The sequence below is a fragment of the Dromiciops gliroides genome, chromosome 5 (genome assembly GCF_019393635.1).
Source record: "Dromiciops gliroides isolate mDroGli1 chromosome 5, mDroGli1.pri, whole genome shotgun sequence".
NCBI classification, from domain to species: Eukaryota; Metazoa; Chordata; class Mammalia; order Microbiotheria; family Microbiotheriidae; genus Dromiciops; species Dromiciops gliroides.
In genome coordinates, this window is record NC_057865.1 from 49,129,433 (window position 1) to 49,149,712 (window position 20,280).

The window sequence follows — 20,280 nt, forward strand, 5'->3', positions numbered from 1 at the left end:
AGTATCAATTAATCTTTTTTTGAAAGAAATTTCATCATTCATTATCATATGATTAACCATTTTTAAAGAACCAACTAAAAACTGAATTAATTTAGCTGGGGGGGAGGGCAAGGATTGCTTTCTGATTGAAATTTTCCTTCAATTTACTAGTCAGTAAATATCTAAAAAGATTACTTATTTTATTTAAGACCACCAAAAAACATGGATTCTCCTAGTAATGCATAACAATGCATTCTACCTTAAAGGTTGTATTCCATATCTAAGAGTATCAACAGCAAATGGCTAGTGTAAAAATAACAACAAAACACAAAAAAGAAGTATGTAAATACTAACCAATTTCTGAGGCACCCAATGACACTGTGGCAGAAATCAGTTGTTACACTTTTAACAAACATAAATATTTATAACAAGGCTGATGTCCTCAGGCTTTTGACTCAGGTTGTTAATTTCCAGATTGGTAATTAACTGCTGAAATTATCCATTTGTCAAGAATAGATATTACTTTTAAAAAATTAAACCGTTAGTTAAGGGTGAGTGTTCATTATGGAAACCAGTTTGTGTGGTAGACAGTTCCCTAAGCAATTAAAACAGGGAAATTATTCCCAGAGATTTAATGCAGACATTCTTTTTTCAGAGTATATTCTAATGGTCACAAATATTGTACATTCAAGAAGAAAGCTTTAGCAGATGTTTTTTGCAGTGGATTAGGGCAAATGGCCTTCAGATACCCAAAGCCAAAATGAAATCAAGATCTAACAGAAGACTTGCTTATACAGAAAAAGGAATGTAAAATATCTTTTGTCATTCTCTTTAATCAGTCAGTCATTTGAGTATTATTAGATCATGTACTATTTCACTGTTTAAACAGGCATCTCCTCAGTGGTGATTAAAGAAACAAGAGGCTGACTGACATCATCTGTAGCACTTTAAATTTTGCCAAGGTCTTCTGATGCATTATTTCACTGCACCCTGTATGCAGGAATTGTGGGATACAGGTATACATTTTCTAGATGCAAAAACTGAAGGGGTAAAGCATTTGCAAGGGGTAAAGCACAAAATCTTTGGGGTTATAAATTTTGTATAAACCTGCATGGCTTCAGAATGAAATTTAAAGGCCTTTCTATTGGACTAAAAGATGGGTACTGCCAGGAGAAAATGCAACTATTTACCCCCAAAGTTTTAGCCCAAAATATTTGTTTTGCTCATCTATTTAAACCTGTTTCTTACATTTGAGTGATTTTTAGTATTTGTACAACATTCATGGAGACCATGCAGCTCTTCAAGCCATTACACAGGTAGACATTTTTGAAAAAAAATAAACAAACTCAGGGTCAACACTCAGTTGCCTCTGCTTTGGCTTCTACATATAACCCAGGCTTTCTAGAAAACAGATGCCTATCTTGTTCTCCTTTTAACGTCTGTTGAGCACTCAGAAGATCATCATGAGCAAGTGCTGCCTTAGCAAATATTATTCTGATCTTCCTAATTTTACATTCATAGATTTAGGTGACAACAAAAAGTGCTGTATGGAAAAACCACCCGCTCATACATCAAACTGAAATACCCGGGGGGCATCTGCCACTCTGCCAGGCTCCTGGAAAATGATATCACCTGCAATGCAGTTCCTGAGAGTAAACTTGAGGGAGCTGCATTGTCTCCAAGCAGAAAAACAGTGAGCAGAAGCCAATATGTAATTAGGTTGGTAGCCTCCCATGGAAACCAACACGGTAATAATGGTCGTCTGCTTTTGCCTACGAAGGTTCAGATGCTGAAAATGATCACATAAACAAATGGCTCTCTCTTTGATAACTTTCTATACACTGGGAAAAGGCTTTACCTTCAGAAAAAGGAAAAGATTGTGGCTGCTATGGTAGAGAATACATACATACTCACAAGGTCAAAAAGACATACTAAAATAATTTGAGTACAAAAGTTCTGGAGTGTAGAGAAGGGGCAATAGGTTGGGAGGAACAAGATCTGGGTCCTGACACGGGTTCTGTCACTTACTACCTGGACAATTTGGGGCGTTTAGCTTGTCTGGGCCTCAGTTTCCCAGTCTTCAAAATGAAGCAGCAGGATCAAATATGGCAGAATTAGTCAAGGTGTTGATTGGTTTGGATGAATTTCCCCCCTTCTTCTTTCTTATAAGGGATATCTCTTTGGGAGTAAGGGCAATGTATTTGGGAAATGGAGAGGATGGAAAAACAAAAGATTGCAATGAAAACTTATGAATAATAATTTAAAGTAAATAAAATGTTCTAAAATTAAAAAAAAACATACTCTAAGGAAAATGACAGCATTTTTAATGATCTAAAATAAAATAGAGGAAAAAGTAAATATTCTAAGGAAAGGAACATAATTTCTAATATTCTAAAATAAAGTGAATAAAAAAATAAATGTTCTAAGGAAAAGGATACCATTTTCTAATGTCCTAAAATAAAATAAATAATTTTCTAAGAAAAAAATGGAATTTCTAATATTAAAAAAAACAAATTAATGTTCTAAGGAAAATATTTTTAATGTTCTAAAATAAAGGGGATAAAAATAAATGTTCTAAAGAAAAGAATATAATTTCTAATGTTCTAAAATAAGATAAATAAAAAGTAAATGTTCTGGGGCAGCTAGGTGGTGCAGTGGATAGAGCACCAGCCCTGGAGTCAGGAGTACCTGAGTTCAAATCCGGCCTCAGACACTTAACACTTACTAGCTGTGTGACCCTGGGCAAGTCACTTAACCCCAATTGCCTCACTAAAAAAAATTAAACAAAAGTAAATGTTCTAAGAAAAAGAACATCAGTTCCACAATGCAGAAATTTTGAACACGGTCTTCTAGGAAAAGAAGGCAGCACTATATAGTGGTTACAAACTTGCCTTTGGAGTCACGATGTCCTAGGTTTAAGCCTTGCCTCTCACAGGGGCCCGAGAAACTCTCTTAGACTAGAAATTACACAAAAGTTGACAGGGGTGGACTACCTTCCTCATTCCCACTAGATCTCCTAAAACTGCCCCCTTTTTGTTTGTAACTTTCTTTACTGGGCATGAAACAAGCACATCAAAAATACTAGCCAAACAGAATTCAGCTGGATCCTCAGGGGTTTCCCCCCTCCCATTATACAAGAAGAGAAGGGAAGTAGTCAAGTTGTGACAATCTTCTTCAAAGTAGAGCCATAATATTTTGCATTAAAAATGTCTTTACCTACCTTCACATTGTCTGGATGAAGCCCACCAGGGTGTTTGTCCATGTACTGACATAAATCGGTGTGCTAGGAGACAAATCCAAAGGAAAAACATATTAATATCCCTATGGCTCCAATACAAAGAATCAATAGTATTCAACTTCAAAGTCTCTGGTCAAAGCACAGAAAAAATGAGCAGTTCCTTTTTTTAGTTCTTACGTTTGCTGCCCCCCCCCCAACCTTTCTTTCACCACCACTGCACTATGTCTTTACTCTCAGGCCCTTAATTCTATTAAGCTTTCCATGTGTTGGAAGCATTATGTGTGTTGGTAATTCTTTAATGTGCCTGATTTCTTTCTCAACTGACATGAGCAGCTCACTTATGGCCCCAAGTCTTACTTAGAGACATAATGAACACTCAGGCTGCAGTCTCATTGTCTGATATCCTACCCAGCTAGGATGGGAATACTTTTTATCTTTTACACAAGATGAAATCACCAAAATCAGTTTTAAAATGGAAATTATAATTTACCATATTTGATACTATGAAGTCCATAAACATAAATAATTATTTCCTTAATTGCAGAACTTTCAGATACATCCTTAACAGAATTCAGATGGTTGTGGGGTTTTTTTTCTTTAAGGTCAAAAATTGGAAAAACCATTCCAATGGAAAAACAAACAAACAAAAAACAGAGGTTGCTGTTTCTGTCAAAACACATGCCACAGCTTAACTTCCAATGTACCTTTTCTCTTGAAACATTTTCATATATCTCATGAAATAGGTCAAAGTGACAAAAGATATTCAAAAACACTATTCAAATTTGTCATGTCTTCCTAGTTGAAAGCCAAAGAACATGAACATAAGAATTATCTAAACACTGAAAAACATAATGAAAATAAGGCATCTAGGAGGCAGCTAGATGTCAGAGTGGATAAAGCACCAGCTCTGGAGTCAGGAGGACCTGAGTTCAAATCTGGCCTCAGACACTTGACATTTACTAGCTGTGTGACCCTGGGCAAGTCACTTAATCCTCACTGCCCCACCAAAATATATATATGTATGTATGTATATGTATTTTATTCACTACTGTCATATTAATTTTTAGTAGATGCATCTGTGAGTACCAGGCCCTAGAGTCAGAAAGATCTGAGTTCAAATCTAATCTCCAATATTAACTAGTTGTACGACTCTGGCCAAGTCATGTAACCTCAATTTGCCTCAGTTTCCTCAACTGTAAAATGGGGATAATAATAGCACCCACCTCCCAGAATTGTTGTGAGGATCAAATGAGATAATATTTCCTTGGTATCCCTAGCACCCTCATTACACCTGGCAAACAGGTATTGAATGAATGATATGATTTTTCACCAAAGCCACTAATGTCTAACTTGAATATTTACTTCCTGAGATGCAGTAAGAGTAATAAACTCAACTGAAAAAGCTTTAGTTTTATGAGTTTCAGTTTCTTCATATGTATAATGAGGAGGCTCACCCAAGTGGCTAGGAAGGTCCAATTCAGTTTTAGATCCATGATTCTATTGTAAAGTCGGCTAGCACAATGCCCAAGTTAGAGGACATATCTCTCTGTTTTGTTAACAATATAAATCTGATGAGGGAAGGGGACATTTGATTTGTATGGGGGTGTTGCTTCTGTGTTAGTCAAAACAATTGTTCATCATTATTTTTTTGTTCACTAAAACAGAACAATAGCTATAGTACAAGAAGGGATATGCAAGAAGATATTTCCACAAATATCTGTGGAGACTATCTATGGAGGTCAATCGATGTTCTCATGTGCATTTTATTGGTGTTTTGAACTCTCTAGTCTCAATAACACTCCAGTAATGTTATACCCTATACTGCTGAAACTCTATATGTTGTCAAAATCTAGAGCTGTTTTGGGGATTCATGGGTGGGTTAGGGATAGGAAAAAGAGAAATCAAAGGAACAAAAATCAGTTGCTTGCATATACTCTCAACTGTACAGGTGTCACTTTTCCCATTCTAGTATCTTCATTACTCTTATAAAAACTATTTCCTTTTTTTAAGTATACAAAAAGACAACAGAAACAGCATAATGGAAAGTCAATACTGGGAGTGCCAAAAGCAAAAAAAAAATCACCACCCCTATTTCTTCTTATTTTTTAATCCATCTTGATCCATCCTTCCTTTAGCCCTGCCTCCCCCTTACTTCTTCTGGACTGACTCATTGACTTCCCCAAACTGCAGACCCCGAGCACTTTCAGAGTAGATTTATTTTCTGTGTGATGGTCACATCAGCACATCACTGCACTTACAGGGAAAAGGACCTACAGAAGTTTCCCTTGGACCAATATCCCTAGATTGATGTGCTTTCTGTCACAGCTACTCTGAGACTCAACCCTGATATGGTATCTAGTTTGGAGTCTTAAGTGGCCATCACGAACTCAATGGTTAGGGGAAAGGGTTAGATAAAAGTCAAAAGCTTAAATCTTGATCTGAGTTAGACCAAGATTCAAATTCCTCAAATGCCTCATCTCCTTCAATCTTCAACTCTTACCAAGTCCATCTTTGCCTCAACCTATCATCCATCCTTCACCCCCATCGCATCCATCTCTACTTTATTCAAGCTTTGGCCACGGATTAACATTGGACAAAGTGTTTTAGAGAGAGTCTGTGTTGGGCATCTAAGATACTGAACTACTTAGGAGGTACACATGAGTTCTACAAAGAGTACTCTGGACAAATATAAAGCTAGGACCTGTGGCTGGAGTAGTTTTGGTCTGTGTGCAGTCCTCCAGGAGAAGGTGGGAGTAGAAACAGAACTTCCTATCCCTTTGAGCCAAAGTTCCTCCTCCTTTGTTTTTTAAATGATTTTATTTTCCTTGACAATATCAAAGGGAAGTAGAGTACTTGAATTCTTAAGCTGGTTTTTTAAAAATGAAAGATTTCAGAGTGCCTCCCAAGTCATCCTTGGGAAAGGCCTGAAATGGAGCATCCATACCACTGTGATTACTTTCTCTGATCTTTTAAAACATATGCTAAAGCCAGGGGAAGGGACGGACCACCAACATCCTGGAGATTGAGTATGACAGCAGCAGCTCTTTGTACTCATTCTGCTGAGTGGATGGGACACCATGGACCAATCAATCCACCATTAATCCACCAACAGACTGAGCTCTAGAATTTTAAGCCTTCCAGGGACTTACAGATCATCTAGTCTAAATGTTCTTAACTTGGAATGCATTAACTTTTTGAATTTTTAAAAATTACTTTGATAATTACTCTCATTTTAATTTGTTTTCCTTTGGGAATCATATGTGTTCTGCTTTATACATTTAAAGCTATCAGTCTGTAATCCATAGGTTTTACTGGACTTCAAGGGGTCTTTGGGAGACATACAAAGATTAAGAAGATCTGATCTAAATCTGTTCTCCTACATTTTAGAAATGAGGAAACAAACACAGAATGGTTACCTTACCCTGCATTAATCAACAGTCAGTGTCAGAGCTAGGTAGCCTGAATCTTAGCCCAGTGTTCTTTCCAATCAGTTGACAACATACTGGACAGTGAATCATAAGACCTGGTTTTGAATCCAAGCTAAGTCCCTTTCACTATGTGACATTGGACAAGTCACAGTAGGTGCTTAATAAATGTTTATTGAATTAATTGAAGTCATTTAATCTCTTTAAGTATAAATGCTTCACATCAAGGTAAGCTCCTAGAGTAAGCCTGGTACAATGTTGGGGGAGGGTGGAGCACAGGATTTGGAGTCAGAAGACCTAAGTTCAAATCACAGCCCTGTCATTTCCTACTTTGGTTAATTAATTAATTTAATCTTTCTGGGACAGTTTCCTCATCTGTAGAATGAACAGACTGAACTACTACAGATATCCATTCCAGCTTTAAATTTATTATCTCATGATGAAGTAAGGCAAGGTTAAGAGGGCAGACATTTAGCTTCCTTTCTCTTTGAAACATGTCTCTTCCTTATCCCTCTTAATCTTAGGATCCATTTTTCATTCTTTCCTCTCATCCTTGCCCTTTCCCCTATCACCTTTCATTCTCTCCTTACAGAATTACTTTATATACTTGCTTCATTCAAATCTTACAAAATGAACTTCAAAAACAACAATGATGAGTACAACCACCTCATTCTGCAGTTAAGAAAACTAAAGTGAAGCCTTAAAAGGGAAAGCCAATTCATTTAATTAAATTAACTGATGCATTTATTAATTTAAGTAGGCACCTACTATATGCCAGGAGCTATTCTAAGTGTTGTGACTTGTCCAGGGTCACAAAGCTATCATGTATGAGAGTTGAACTCAGGCCTTCTTGGCTTCAAGGTCAAGCATGTTGTCTCTCTGTAGTGTTTCTCTGTACTCTGGTCTTTCTTTGTATTATAGAAATGTGGACTGGACTTTTAGGATTGGTTTATGGGTATCTAAATTTGTGACTTATGATGCAATATATTTCACAGAATATTTTATGTCATTTGCCAGCCTAAGCTAAAGACAGAAACTAATTACTCCAATGGCAATAAAACTTTTAACATTTAAGCAGTGTCATAACATGGTAAAAAGAGCATCAGTCAATGCACTTGGCTTTGAATCTTGATTCTGTCACCTACTACAAGTGTAACATTGTCCAAGTTACCTAAATGTCCATCAGCCTCAGGTTCCTCATTTGTAAACTGAAGTATTTGAACAGGGTGACCCCTAAAATAGCTTCCTGCTCTAGGATTGTCTTTAGTTTCTGTTTCAAATAGTGAGTGTGTGTGTGTGTGTGTGTGTGTGTGTGGTTTAAATAACTTTTCAAATGGTCATATAGGATCACACAATTTAGAACTCTAACTAGAATTTTCTAGGCTAAACTGTTTATGTTAGAGATGCAGAAATAGAGGCTTCAGATAAGTCAATTAGTTTCTCATGGACATATAGTTAGTAGAAGAGCCTAAGTTCAAATCTCTTGCACTTTCATCTCAGCTGAGAAGTAGAGTGAAAAAAAACAAAACCAAAACACTAGGAAGAGTAGGAAGCCTCTGGCTAATCATAACTGATGTCACACACACACACACACACACACACACACACACACACACACACACACAAATAAGGATACCATTGACAGATCATATACCTGTTATTCAAAGACTAGCCTAGCTAAGTAAGAGGAAGCTTATTACCAATGTGACTACAGGGTGATTTATTTTGTACATGGCAACTCTTGAAGACCATCTAATGCAGAGGGAGCCAAACTCTCAGCCTGCACAAGTAGAACCAGTACCAGATTAAAATGTAAGTGGGGAATGTTTAGCAAGATAAATACAATTACAACATGGATAATGTTGCTTTGTGGTTTCCTAAATCAATATGTGGCCTAGAGGGATGAATTTCTATTGAAATTGGCAGCACAGTCCTGGTGGGTTGCAGAAAGGCTGCAATATTCATGGGTGGAAAAATTGTATAACCCTGAAACACTGAAAGAAGAAGACACAAGTTACATCACCTGAAGTCTATGTACTGTACTCAGCGGAGAAAATGACTGATGGCAAACAAAATTTCAACAACTTTGGCCATGTGATTTTTGATACTATTAATGACTGGGGAGTGGGAAGAAGAAGGACCAGATACTAGAGACCAGAATGTTTACAAGTGCAATAAGTAATAGCTAATAGTGATAAGTAAGGCACAAGAATTCAAAAACCTTAACTGTCTGAGATCATTCAGTAAAGGGGCAAATAACTCAAAGCATTGCCATAGTGTATGGGCCAAGATTATCTCTGAATATTATAATTAATGTTCAAAATGAGGACACTAAATCACTAAGAAAAGATTAAACATTCCATGTGACCTGTTATTTGTACATTTTCTCTCTCTCTACACACACATACATACATACACATACATATGTGTATACACACCTATATATACCTATATAGTGTGTATATATACATGTCTATGTATATATATAGTTTTTGTATGTATGTATATATACATATATACACACATACATATATGGAGAGACAGAGAGATTGCATATATGTAATATTGCTGACCTTTTAGTTAAAAACTAACTAAATATGTTATTTTGTTATAAAGTTTAATACATATGCAAGTAAATGGCGAATTTTCCAATATAAATGATTTAAAGCTTGGAGCTTTTATCAGAAAAAACAACATATATTAAGGGGTAGCTAGGTGGCGCAGTGGATAAAGCACCAGCCCTGGATTCAGGAGGACCCGAGTTCAAATCTGTCCTCAGACACTTGACACTAGCTTTGTGACCCTGGGCAAGTCACTTAACCCCCACCAATTGCCTCACCAAAAACAAACAAACAAAAAAAGAAAAGAAACAGGATGTGTTAATTTATTGGAAGATAAGAGAGGAAATTTTTAAGAGGTACGACAATTTCTACTTAAAATAAATAAGAAAAAGTTTAAATTTGGTGATGAAATCAGTATTTTCCTAATCAAACATCCAATTTTAAAATGAACCAACCATTCAATAATCAGTTATAATTTTCAGGGAGTTTCAATGGAGTTGTCAGACATTCAAGTCAATTCAACAAACATGTACTAAAAATTTCTGTTCAGTCATTTTCAGTCATGTCCACTTTCTTCACAATTCCATTTGGGATTTTTTTGGGGGGGCAAAAATACTAGAATTATTTGCCATGTCCTTCTCCAACTCATTTTGTCAATGATAAACAGAGAGAGTTAGATGACTTGTCCAGGGTCACATAGCTATTAAGTGTCTGAAGTTAGATTTGAACTTGGAAAGATGAGTCTTCCTGACTCCAGGTCCAGTGTTCTATGCACTATGGCACCACCTAGCTGCTCACTAAGAACTACTTTGCACCAAGAACTACTAGGTCCTGGTAATACAAAGAAAAAAATTTTCTACTGTCCTTACCTTCAAAAAGCTTACATTCATTTTGTAAAGAAAAAGATTCTATAGATAGAATCCATGAGAATATTGAATAAAAGATGACCAACTTTTTTTCCTCTAAACTCGGAAAATTCCTTTAGCATCAGCCTTTCTCCATTTATCACAATATATTCTTTCAGTTTGTATCCCAATATTGGTCAAATGACCTAACCTCTCTGTGCCTCAGTTTCCTCAATTATTAATTAAGGATGTTGAACTTGACTTCTCAGATCCCTTCTAGTTTCAAATCTATGATCCTATGGTTATATTCTGGTGTTGCTTTTTCATCAATTGATTTCCCATGAAGTTATATTACATCTTCCAGGTGTAGAAACCTCTAATGAGTCAAACTTTCTTTTCATCACTTCCCAAGCTCATCACTGATTCCCCAAATATGATGTCTGCCACTTACTCACTGTCTGGTCATATTAAGGATGAAGTGCATAGTTTTCATCTACTCATTCTGAAGTCTTTCAGAAGTGCTTCCAAAACAAGGCAATGGAAATGACAGAGTATTATTTTTATCATCTCTCCTGAAAATGAATGCCAGCCAAGGTCCTTCCGCTAATACATTACTAATTTTGAAGTCCTATTGAAGACGACCACTGACAGGATAATAACATCTTTATGCATCAGATGGATTTGGCTTTCCCTTTTGATGTCAATAAGAAGCTTACCCAACCAAACAAGGGTCAGTAATTTTAAGTTTCTGACCATTTTATATTAAAAATTATATACTACAAGGGTAAAAATAAAGATTTTAGAGGAAAGGACATGCTAAGACCATTTTATTCACTTGTCATGCTCATTTTCCCCATTTGTAATACAAATCAGGTAAACTTAGGTATACTTCTGGCTCTAAAATTCTGAGGTCAATGAATTTAGGAAAATCTGTGTGCTACTGGAATGTGGAATAGTTTGGGAAAAAGAGGAAAAAAAAACATAAGATAAATAGTTCCTCTATGAGGAAGTTAAGTGGCACAATGGAGAGAGGGCTGGAGTTGCAGTGAGGAAGACCTAAGCTCAAATCATTTACTAGCAGTATGAGCCAGGGCTAGTCACTTAACCTATGCCTCAGTTTCCTCAACTGTGAAATGGGGATTGAGATAACACCTACCTCAAAGGATGTTATGAAAATCAAATTAGAAAATATATGTAAAGTACTTTGCAAGCCTTAAAGCACAATGTAAATGCTAGTTGGTAGTATTGGTAGTAGCAATAGAAGCATCATTGATGCTGCTGCTGCTGCTACTACTACTACTACCACTTGTGCTACTACTACTCTAGAGTAGTAGTACTCAAATACTAGTGCTGCTACTAGCATGGAGAAATTGAAGGCAGAAAAATGTAGTTCCTACCTTCCCTAAGTTTGCATCTAAATCACAAGTTAGTGATGTCCAGTTTCTAAACCTTGGTGTTCAGTATGATTGTATAAATTTTGGTAGGCATAACTCTTGATTATTAAAGAATATCAATATCATTAAGAAATTAATAAGATTTCTTATCAACAAATTGCAGACAGGTAGTTTGGTCCTGTTTCTGTTTTACTTGTGTATCCTCACCCAAAAGTAGAATATGCAAGGAGAGAAATCCTACCTTCTGAACCTTATACAAGGGCCCATGATATCCAGCCACTCCACCACAAAGCTCATCCATGGTATTTATATAAACTCAATCAGATAGAGAGGAAAACAGATCTGGTGTAAACTATATTACTTGGATAGCTAGGTGGCACAGTGAGCACCGGCCCTAGATTCAGGAGGACCTGAGTTCAAACCGGACCTCAGACACTTAACAATTACTAGCTGTGTGACACCTGGGCAAGTCACTTAACCCCATTTGCCTCACCAAAACCAAACAAACAAAGAAACAAAACCTACATTACTGTGTGGAATAGACTGTGGCATACTACTTTAAAGCTCTGTGCCTGGGGGAAAATTTTTCTGAGAAAAGAAGTTATCATGCATATATTGAGTGTTTAATGTGTACAGAGAACATTGCTATAATGAATCTGAATTCTGGTTGAACTGAGATGGTCAAAGAATTCATCAGTAAGTACTAAAAATGGAATTTTGTCCCCTGAAGCAAGGATTTTAACGAAGACAAGATGAGTAAGTTTCTAACATTATCCTAGAACATGATTAGAACATTATGCCAAGTGGTCTTGTCAGCCATCTGCCTCACCTTGTCAAAAATATTAATTATTGGGATACATTTTCCAGTATTGGGGAGGAGAGAAAAGAAAGAGGGAAGAGGAGAGAAGAGAGGGGACAGAAACAGAAAGAAGGAGAGAGTAGAAATAAGGGGAGGGAAAGTAAGAAGGGAGAGAAAGGAGAGGGAGAAAGTGGGGAGGGAGAGAAAGAGAAAAAGAGAGGGAAGAGAAGGAAAGTGTGTGTGTGTGTGTGTGTGTGTGTGTGCGCGCGCGCACGCACAAGTGTTTAGGCAGATGCAAAATATTTAAGAATTATTGAAACTTAAGCAACAAACTACACATGTTCCCTGGCAGTTGTGGGGAGGGGTGGTGGGTGAGTCAACACCCTGGCATAGCTGGGACAGCATGCCCAGCCTTTCCAAAACAATTATATTATTACAGTTTACTCCTAATTAAATTAGTCATTTCTTTCCCCCATGTAATCTATTCGCTTTCTCCTTCTTGGTCAGGATAATGCTCTATGTGACTTAGCTCTCCTCTAATTCTGTCTAATTGGTTTCAGCTGTCATTTCTGAAGCTGACACACATGGACAGCCTGGGGCTGGTGAATGGAACAGGAAGAGTTTCCAAACACATTCCCATCATGTTAGACCAGCCACAGGAAAGAGTTCTTCCATTAAAACAAAAAGTGGACTATTTGACTTCTGGCAATGACATCATGCAGCAGACAGATTGCATTGTTTCACTGAGGCAGCAAGACTGTTTCAAGCCATTCTTCTCTGATAAAGAGAAACATTCCTGTTATTTATGCTCTAGCAAGTTCTAAGGATTGAAATAGTTTCTCCATTGTTGTGGCTAATTCTAAGGCTGAAATTCATCTTTTAAAATCGCAGCCAAGGAACAATAAAAGATTTCAAAATGATTTTCTTAAAATTAAATGTGGTGTATTTTGAGCTTAAATAGAATTTTAGGGAATCTTTAAGTTTTTACATATAAATTTCATGAACATCTTTTTATAGATAGCATTCACATTTCTCCATGTATTCTTCCCCTTCCCCCTCTCAGAGATCCAGACCAAATAACAAAGAATTTTAAAATTCAGTAATAATAAGCAGCACATAAAAAATTCTGACATTATCTGTGGAGTAATATAACAATAGCATAGTTCCCCACCTCTGCACTGAAGAATGGGAGGTACCTTCTCATATCATTAGGGGGCAAGCTTGGTCATTATAATTTCATAGCATTCAGATTCAATTGTTTTCTTGTTATTTTTTCCATTTACATTGTTTTACTCATTGTATGTATAGTTTTGCTAGTTCTTCATCATTTAATATGAGTCTTCTTATGTTTCTTGGTATTCATCAGGCATCATTTCTTACAGGACAGTGATATTCCATTAAATTCATATACTACAACTTATTTAATCACTCCCCAATTGATGGGTACCTACTGTAAGAAAAAGAATTGCCATAAATATTTTGGTAGATATGACCTCTTTTAAAAACAAATTTAAATTCCTTCCTTGGCATCTGTGCCTAGCACTAGAATCTTTGGATGAAAGGTTATGGATAATTTCAGTGATTTCTTGGCCTAATTCCAAACTGCTTTCCAGATTAGTTAGATGAATTCATAGTTCCACCAACAGTGCATTGGCGAGTGTGCTACAGTTTCCACAGTCTCTCCAACATTGACTTTTCAATAGCAAAAATGACATTTTGTCATCTCGGCCAATTGCTGGGGATGAGGTGAAAGCTTATAGTTATTTTGATTTGTGTTTGATTTGTATTAGTGACTTGGAACATTCTTTCATCTGGCTGTTAATAGTTTTCAAATCTTCTTTTGAAAACTATATGCCCATGTCCTTTTACCACGCATCTTGTTCAAGTTGTAAATTGTTTGTACTGCTGCAGAATGTTAACTTGTAGGTAGGCATGAGGAGAATCTGTAAAATGTTTCATCTCACCAGAGCAAAGTATTACCAAGCATTGCTCATAAGCATTCTGGCAAACCATTCCCCAGGGCTGCCTAGATGACAATTTTTAACAATCTCAAGTAATCACTTCTAAAATATGTTCTTGCAGTTTGTTGTTTTTCATAGCTTACTGATTCCAATGGAGGAATGAAAAGAACAATGGTGAAAAGAATGGGATGTCCTGATCGTTCAAAGACAACATGCACTTAAAGAAAGATGAATAAAATAGGGTAAAAGGCAGCATGGGGTAGTGGACAGAGAGCCACAGTGAGTCATGGAGACACGGGTTCAAGTCCTCACCTCTTGACACACACTGGCTGCTCTGGATTCTCAGAATTCCTGGACATCTCTCTAAGACTATAAATTGCAGAAAAGGTTGTGATCTGCATTGGTAGAAGATGTTCCACACTGGAAGTTCCTTAAACTGATGACATCACAGAGTTAGTATAAAAAAAAAAGCAAAGAAGCATAAAAGAAAAACTCACCCTAATTCATGGCTCATGGGATGGGTTAAGAGAGAAATGAAGCCAAGTTTTTTTTTTCTTCCCTTGAAACTCCTTCCAGAGATGCCTTATAAAAAATTGAGAAGGGCCAAGGAAAAAGATTCACTCTTGAGGGAGTTAAAAAATTAAATAGGAGAAAGGGGGAGAAGAGCGATGGGAGAGGAGAAAAGAGAGAAAGGGGAGCTTTGGTGATCAATTGAGAACAATTCTGATAGGTTCAAAAGAAATGAAAGAAGCCATCCTTTGTTAATACTGGATTGCTGGAGACAGGGCTAACACATATGCTAGACACTGAATGTGGAAGTATCAGATTTTTAGTTATTATAATTGTATTGGGAAGTGGGAATGGGGTGGGACCAGAACTCAACCTAGGCTAGATTTGAATCAACATACCTCACATGTGTATAGAGTTGTAAAATTTACAAAATGTTCACAAATACCACCAATATCTCACACTATATGTCCAGAAATCCAACACCCTGCACTAAAGAACTTTATAGTGTTTTTTCTAATTATTATTTTTGCAATACAATTTGGTTTCTTTTGGATAATGGATGATCTCATTCATGTAGGGAACTGTCCTTATGGAAACTCCACCCCTGCATATAAATTGGCAACTTACAGTATTAAAGAGTTGGCCAGGGGAACAAAGTGGATGGGTGATTTGTTTGTGGTCACACTGTTAGGATGCATCAGAGGCAGGATGTGAAATCAGGTTTAACTAACTCAAAGAGTAGCTATTTATAATGGGGGAGGGGAGGGCAGGGAAGTAGAGCAACACCAGAAAATGAAAACTCTAGCATTAAATCAAGCAATCTACTCTCTTTTGTCAGGGACCACTTTGGTGAAACCCATGGACCCATTCTCAGAACAATGTTTTTAAATGTACAAAATAAAATTCATAGGATTGCAAAGGAAACCAATAATTTTGAAACAGTGATCGTAATTTTTAAGTTCATAGACCTAATGTACAGACAAAGAATACAAACACACAGACAAAATCAAACCTCAGAACTCCTGAGATATTTCTTCCTCTATTTGTTTACTTAGAAACATTTGTCTCAGAAGCCACACCATGGTGCTCCAGTCATCTTTAGAGCAATGCTACAATTTCATGGAAGACCCGCTTGGCATGCTATTTAGACAGAGAAGGAAGCAAGACAGAGAAGATCGTGTCACTGTCTTGACCAGTGGTGGAAGGGTCAAATGGGAATGAAATGACTTCACCACCTCACTTGATTTGATGTTCTCACTCAGCATTCAAAGCTACTGACCTCTTCTGCACTCTGTAAATAACTCCAATTTCCCTAGCAGGATGATTCAAAGAGCAAACCTGAATTCCTCAACCCCAAAGCTAAAATAATTATAATTTCTAAACCCAAAATTGGGACAAATGGTTTGGCAAAGGGATGTTCTATTTGCAAAGTCTTTTTAAAAATACACTTTCTTTCCTTGAAACTAGAATTGTTCTGGGGAAATCTAGGGCATATAGTGTCTGTATCAAAAGTCCATGCCCTGAAAATCACTAGCCTGAAAGAGTATTGGTCCTTTAAAAAAACCTGTTAAAACAACATTTACAAAGGATCATTATGGCAATTAAATATTGTCTTGCATAAGAGTCAATGAGATTCTGTCCTGCAGACACCCCAAAGCAGCACAGACTATCACATTTCTCAGCTTTTACATATATCCTGTAACCTCTTTGTTTTGTTCTCTCCATCACCACCACTCCCACTACCACCACCACACCAGTGACCAATCAGCAGCACTAGCAGACAAAAAGTTCCTTCTCCTTGAATTTTCACAGTAAAATTTGGAATGAGTGAACAAGCAGTTTGGCATAGCAAGCAGAACGGGGAGTTTGTTTTCTGACATGTGTGAAATTAAGAATAAAATAAATAAACATTCAAATTCAGGCTCTAACAAAAGTCTAAGACTTTCTTGACACCCCCTAATGAAAAAGTTATATGATATTTTATTTTTCAGCTTCTAAGTAAATGACTCAACTTAGTTCCTTCCCAGATTTTCATCATAGTAAGATATTTTAAAATTTAAAGTATATATTACATATGTGTGTTTGGGGGTTTTATGGACTTAGGGACAGGAACTGTGATTTCTTTGATATACAGAATTCCTGGTGAAGAAACTCCTTCTATCAAATCAGAACCTGCTCTGAAACTTAGAATCTCATAAAGTTTCCTGGGACAGTGAAAGGTAAAGGGATTTTCCTAGGGTCATATCCTAGCCTATGTCAGATTCTGAAGTCAATCATCTGTACATTAACCTATTTTGACTTTGAGTAATACATACATATGTATATGTGTATGTATATACCATGTGTATATATTTATATATACATATATACCTGTGGGGGGGAGGGAGAATAAGAGCACAAGAGCTCCGTGGGAATACACATGAATTCAGACTGGATTTCCAATTCTTTCATGATCTACAAGTCATTTAACTTATCTGTGCCTCAGTTTCCTCAAGTGTAAAAAGGAAGTAATGATACCTATAACACCTACCTGAAAGGTAAAGGTTTTTCTCATGATCAAATGAGTTAATAATGTATGTCAAGTGCTTTGAAACCCTAAATGATATAAACTATATAACTAATATAATATACAAACAATATAACTAAATCATTTACGTGATAATTAACCAAAGTATTCTTATATTATATATTAATAAATTTAGATATTATTATAATATACTAAAATATTAATAATCATAATTCTTTTTTTAGTTTTGGCTCTGTCATTGACCACCTGTTGTCATGATCTTGAAAAAACTATTTCTGTTTTCTGGGTCTCAATATACCCAACTTCTAAATGAGACTTATGAACTATTCTCTTATGAACATTCCCTCCTTTCCTTATTATTGCTCATATGTTAGGAGTTTAAGCCATGACTCATCAATAATTTCCCCCATTTCCTCTTTCATACTCCCACTTTACACATCATCACCCTTGACTTCCTTTCCCTTTCATCCCAACTATCAGCAAGATTGTTGGCATTTACAATGACTAAATCCTAGTTAGGATTAGTTATAATACTTAAAATCCAACCTTCCTTTGTTTATAATTTTCTTGTTCAAATTATAGTACTTAAGATGGGAGACAACACAGAGAATGTTCTTTAGCTTAGCTTAGCTTAGCTTAGCTTAGCTTAGCTTAGCTTAGCTTAGCTTAGCTTAGCTTAGTTTAGTTTAGTTTAGTTTAGTTTAGTTTAGTTTAGTTTAGTTTAGTTTAGTTTAGTTTAGTTTAGTTTAGTTTAGTTTAGTTTAGTTTAGGTTTGGTTTGGTTTGGTTTGGTTTGGTTTGGTTTGGTTTGGTTTGGTTTGGTTTGGTTTGGTTTGGTTTTTTTGGGCAGGGCAATGAGGGTTAAGTGACTTGCCCAGAGTCATAGAGCTAGTTAAGTGTTAAGTATCTGAGACCGGATTTGAACTCAGGTCCTCCTGAATCCAGGGCCAGTGCTCTATCCACTGCACCACCTAGCTGCCCCTCTTAAACTTCTTTTATTACTAAATTCTTGGAGAGACCATGGGATGGGAATAAACAGAGGTCAAATATGGATAAAATTAGGAAGGAGAATTTGCACACATTGTGAACTTTGGAAATTGGAATTATGTCTAGAAAATTATTTTTTTTTGTTCTTACTATGATCTATTTTAAATAGGAACTAAACATCTATATAAGTATCTGTTTGGGGTTCACATAGTGTTTGAATCTGACAAGAGCATATATGCCCTATATTATGCTAATTTAAATGTATGCATCTTTTCTCTAAATAAAAATCCACGTTCTGAAGACTTAAGGAACCTCAAAAGCAACCATTTGCTTTCTACTCAGCAGCAGGATGAGCTTTAATTTAAGGTTTAAATTTAAAGTTCGCCACCATTGAACAGGAGTCATTTTATTCTTAAGAATAAACATGCAGGGGCAGCTAGGTGGCGCAGTGGATAAACAGTGGACTTGGATTCAGAAGGACCTGAGTTCAAATCCAGTCTCAGACACTTGACACTTACTAGCTTTGTGACCCTGAACAAGTCATTTAACCCTCATTGCCCCACCAAAAAATAAACAAAAAAATACCAAACAAACAAACAAACAAAAAGAATAAACATTCAGGGGGGCAGCTAGGTGGCACAGTAGATAAAGCACCAGCCCTGGATTCAGGAGGACCTGAGTTCAAATCAGACCGCAGACACTTCACACTTGCTAGCTGTGTGACCCTGGGCAAGTCTCTTAACCCTCACTGCCCCACAAAAAAAATAAATAAACAAACAAACAAACAAACAAATAAATAAATAAGCATTCTTTTGTTGTAAAATTCCACTAGGCACACATATCAAAATATTTACACAATATTAACTGCACCACCTCATAATCAAATCACCAAAACAAGGTAAAAACATTGTTACCAGTTACTAATCCTAAAATTTCCCCTTTTAGACAGCAAATCTAACAAAGGACTTCAGACCTTAGACATTTGTTTGCATGCCTAAGACTTTCCATACAGACAGAGAACCTAAAAAGAAATAATCCATTTCCATCCAGTCCTACGTTTTTATAACATTTTAATAAAGCCTAGGCCATAGATAAATATGAAAGGCTTATGTATTTAATTCACAAGCACTAATGTGAAAATAGTATTTAAGTGGGTGTTTTCTTTTTTACTGTTGTTCTCAGATACATAGTATAAAAGGGCTGTTTGGTGTGAGTTATGGAATATTATAGTCTTCAAAAAATTAATATTGAGTTATTCAAAGGATAGAAAGGTTTTTGATAGGTGTGAACAGGCTACAATATATGACCAATCAAGGACTGCAAAGGAGAAGCAACAGAGAAATGAACTGGAAAAAAAATTAGGTCAGCCAAGTAGGGAGAAAAAGGGATGACTGATCATCAGCATTATGATCCACTGTGAGCCACACAGTTTAAAAATATGATGAAATATAAATGGAGAAATGTACATTTGTCCCCTGTCCCTATGCAGTGTTTATAGAAGAAGGTAACAAAGAACTGCCCAGAAAGGGTAGGCATAGGGGAATTTTGATCTATATCACTTAAGGCAAGATACTAGTCTCTGGCAACATCATGGATACATTATAAGACTCATTTTGTGCCTTTTGAATGGTTTGACTATTCTTTACTCAGGGAACACAGACATAATGTTCCTTTGAAATTATTCAAAATAAAAAGGAGCTGGAGGTGGAAAGAATGATGAGTTATTATAGTTGTTCGTGGATAGGATAAATCAGGCAAAAAAAACCCCAAAACTACTAAATATCACCTGCAAGAATTATCACAAAATTGTATATTTTGTCACATAAAGCTGGATTCCTAGTTTTTTTCCCCGTTTGAAGATGGGATCATTCCAGGTAACTGGAATTATAGATTTTATTTTTGTACTAATCTTCAACTTTACCAGATGGCAGATAATGATTTTGTTGGAATTCTCCCCAGATCATTATAAAATCACTTGTACTGTCAAACAAAAATCACGAAATTTGTAAATTGGGAGAGATCTTAATGGCCATCTAGTACAACCTATATACAAAA

General features: G+C 36.3%; 1 protein-coding gene across 4 annotated transcripts in view; it reads right to left on the reverse strand.

The window, feature by feature from the left end:
• Positions 1–20,280, reverse strand: part of CDK14 (cyclin dependent kinase 14) — a 673,880-nt gene that overhangs the window by 341,877 nt on the left and 311,723 nt on the right. For all 4 annotated transcript variants that reach the window (XM_043967180.1, XM_043967183.1, XM_043967181.1 and 1 more), the window contains one exon: positions 3,200–3,262. In XM_043967180.1, coding sequence (XP_043823115.1) covers positions 3,200–3,262 — 63 coding nt within the window. The remainder of the gene's footprint in view (positions 1–3,199; positions 3,263–20,280) is intronic.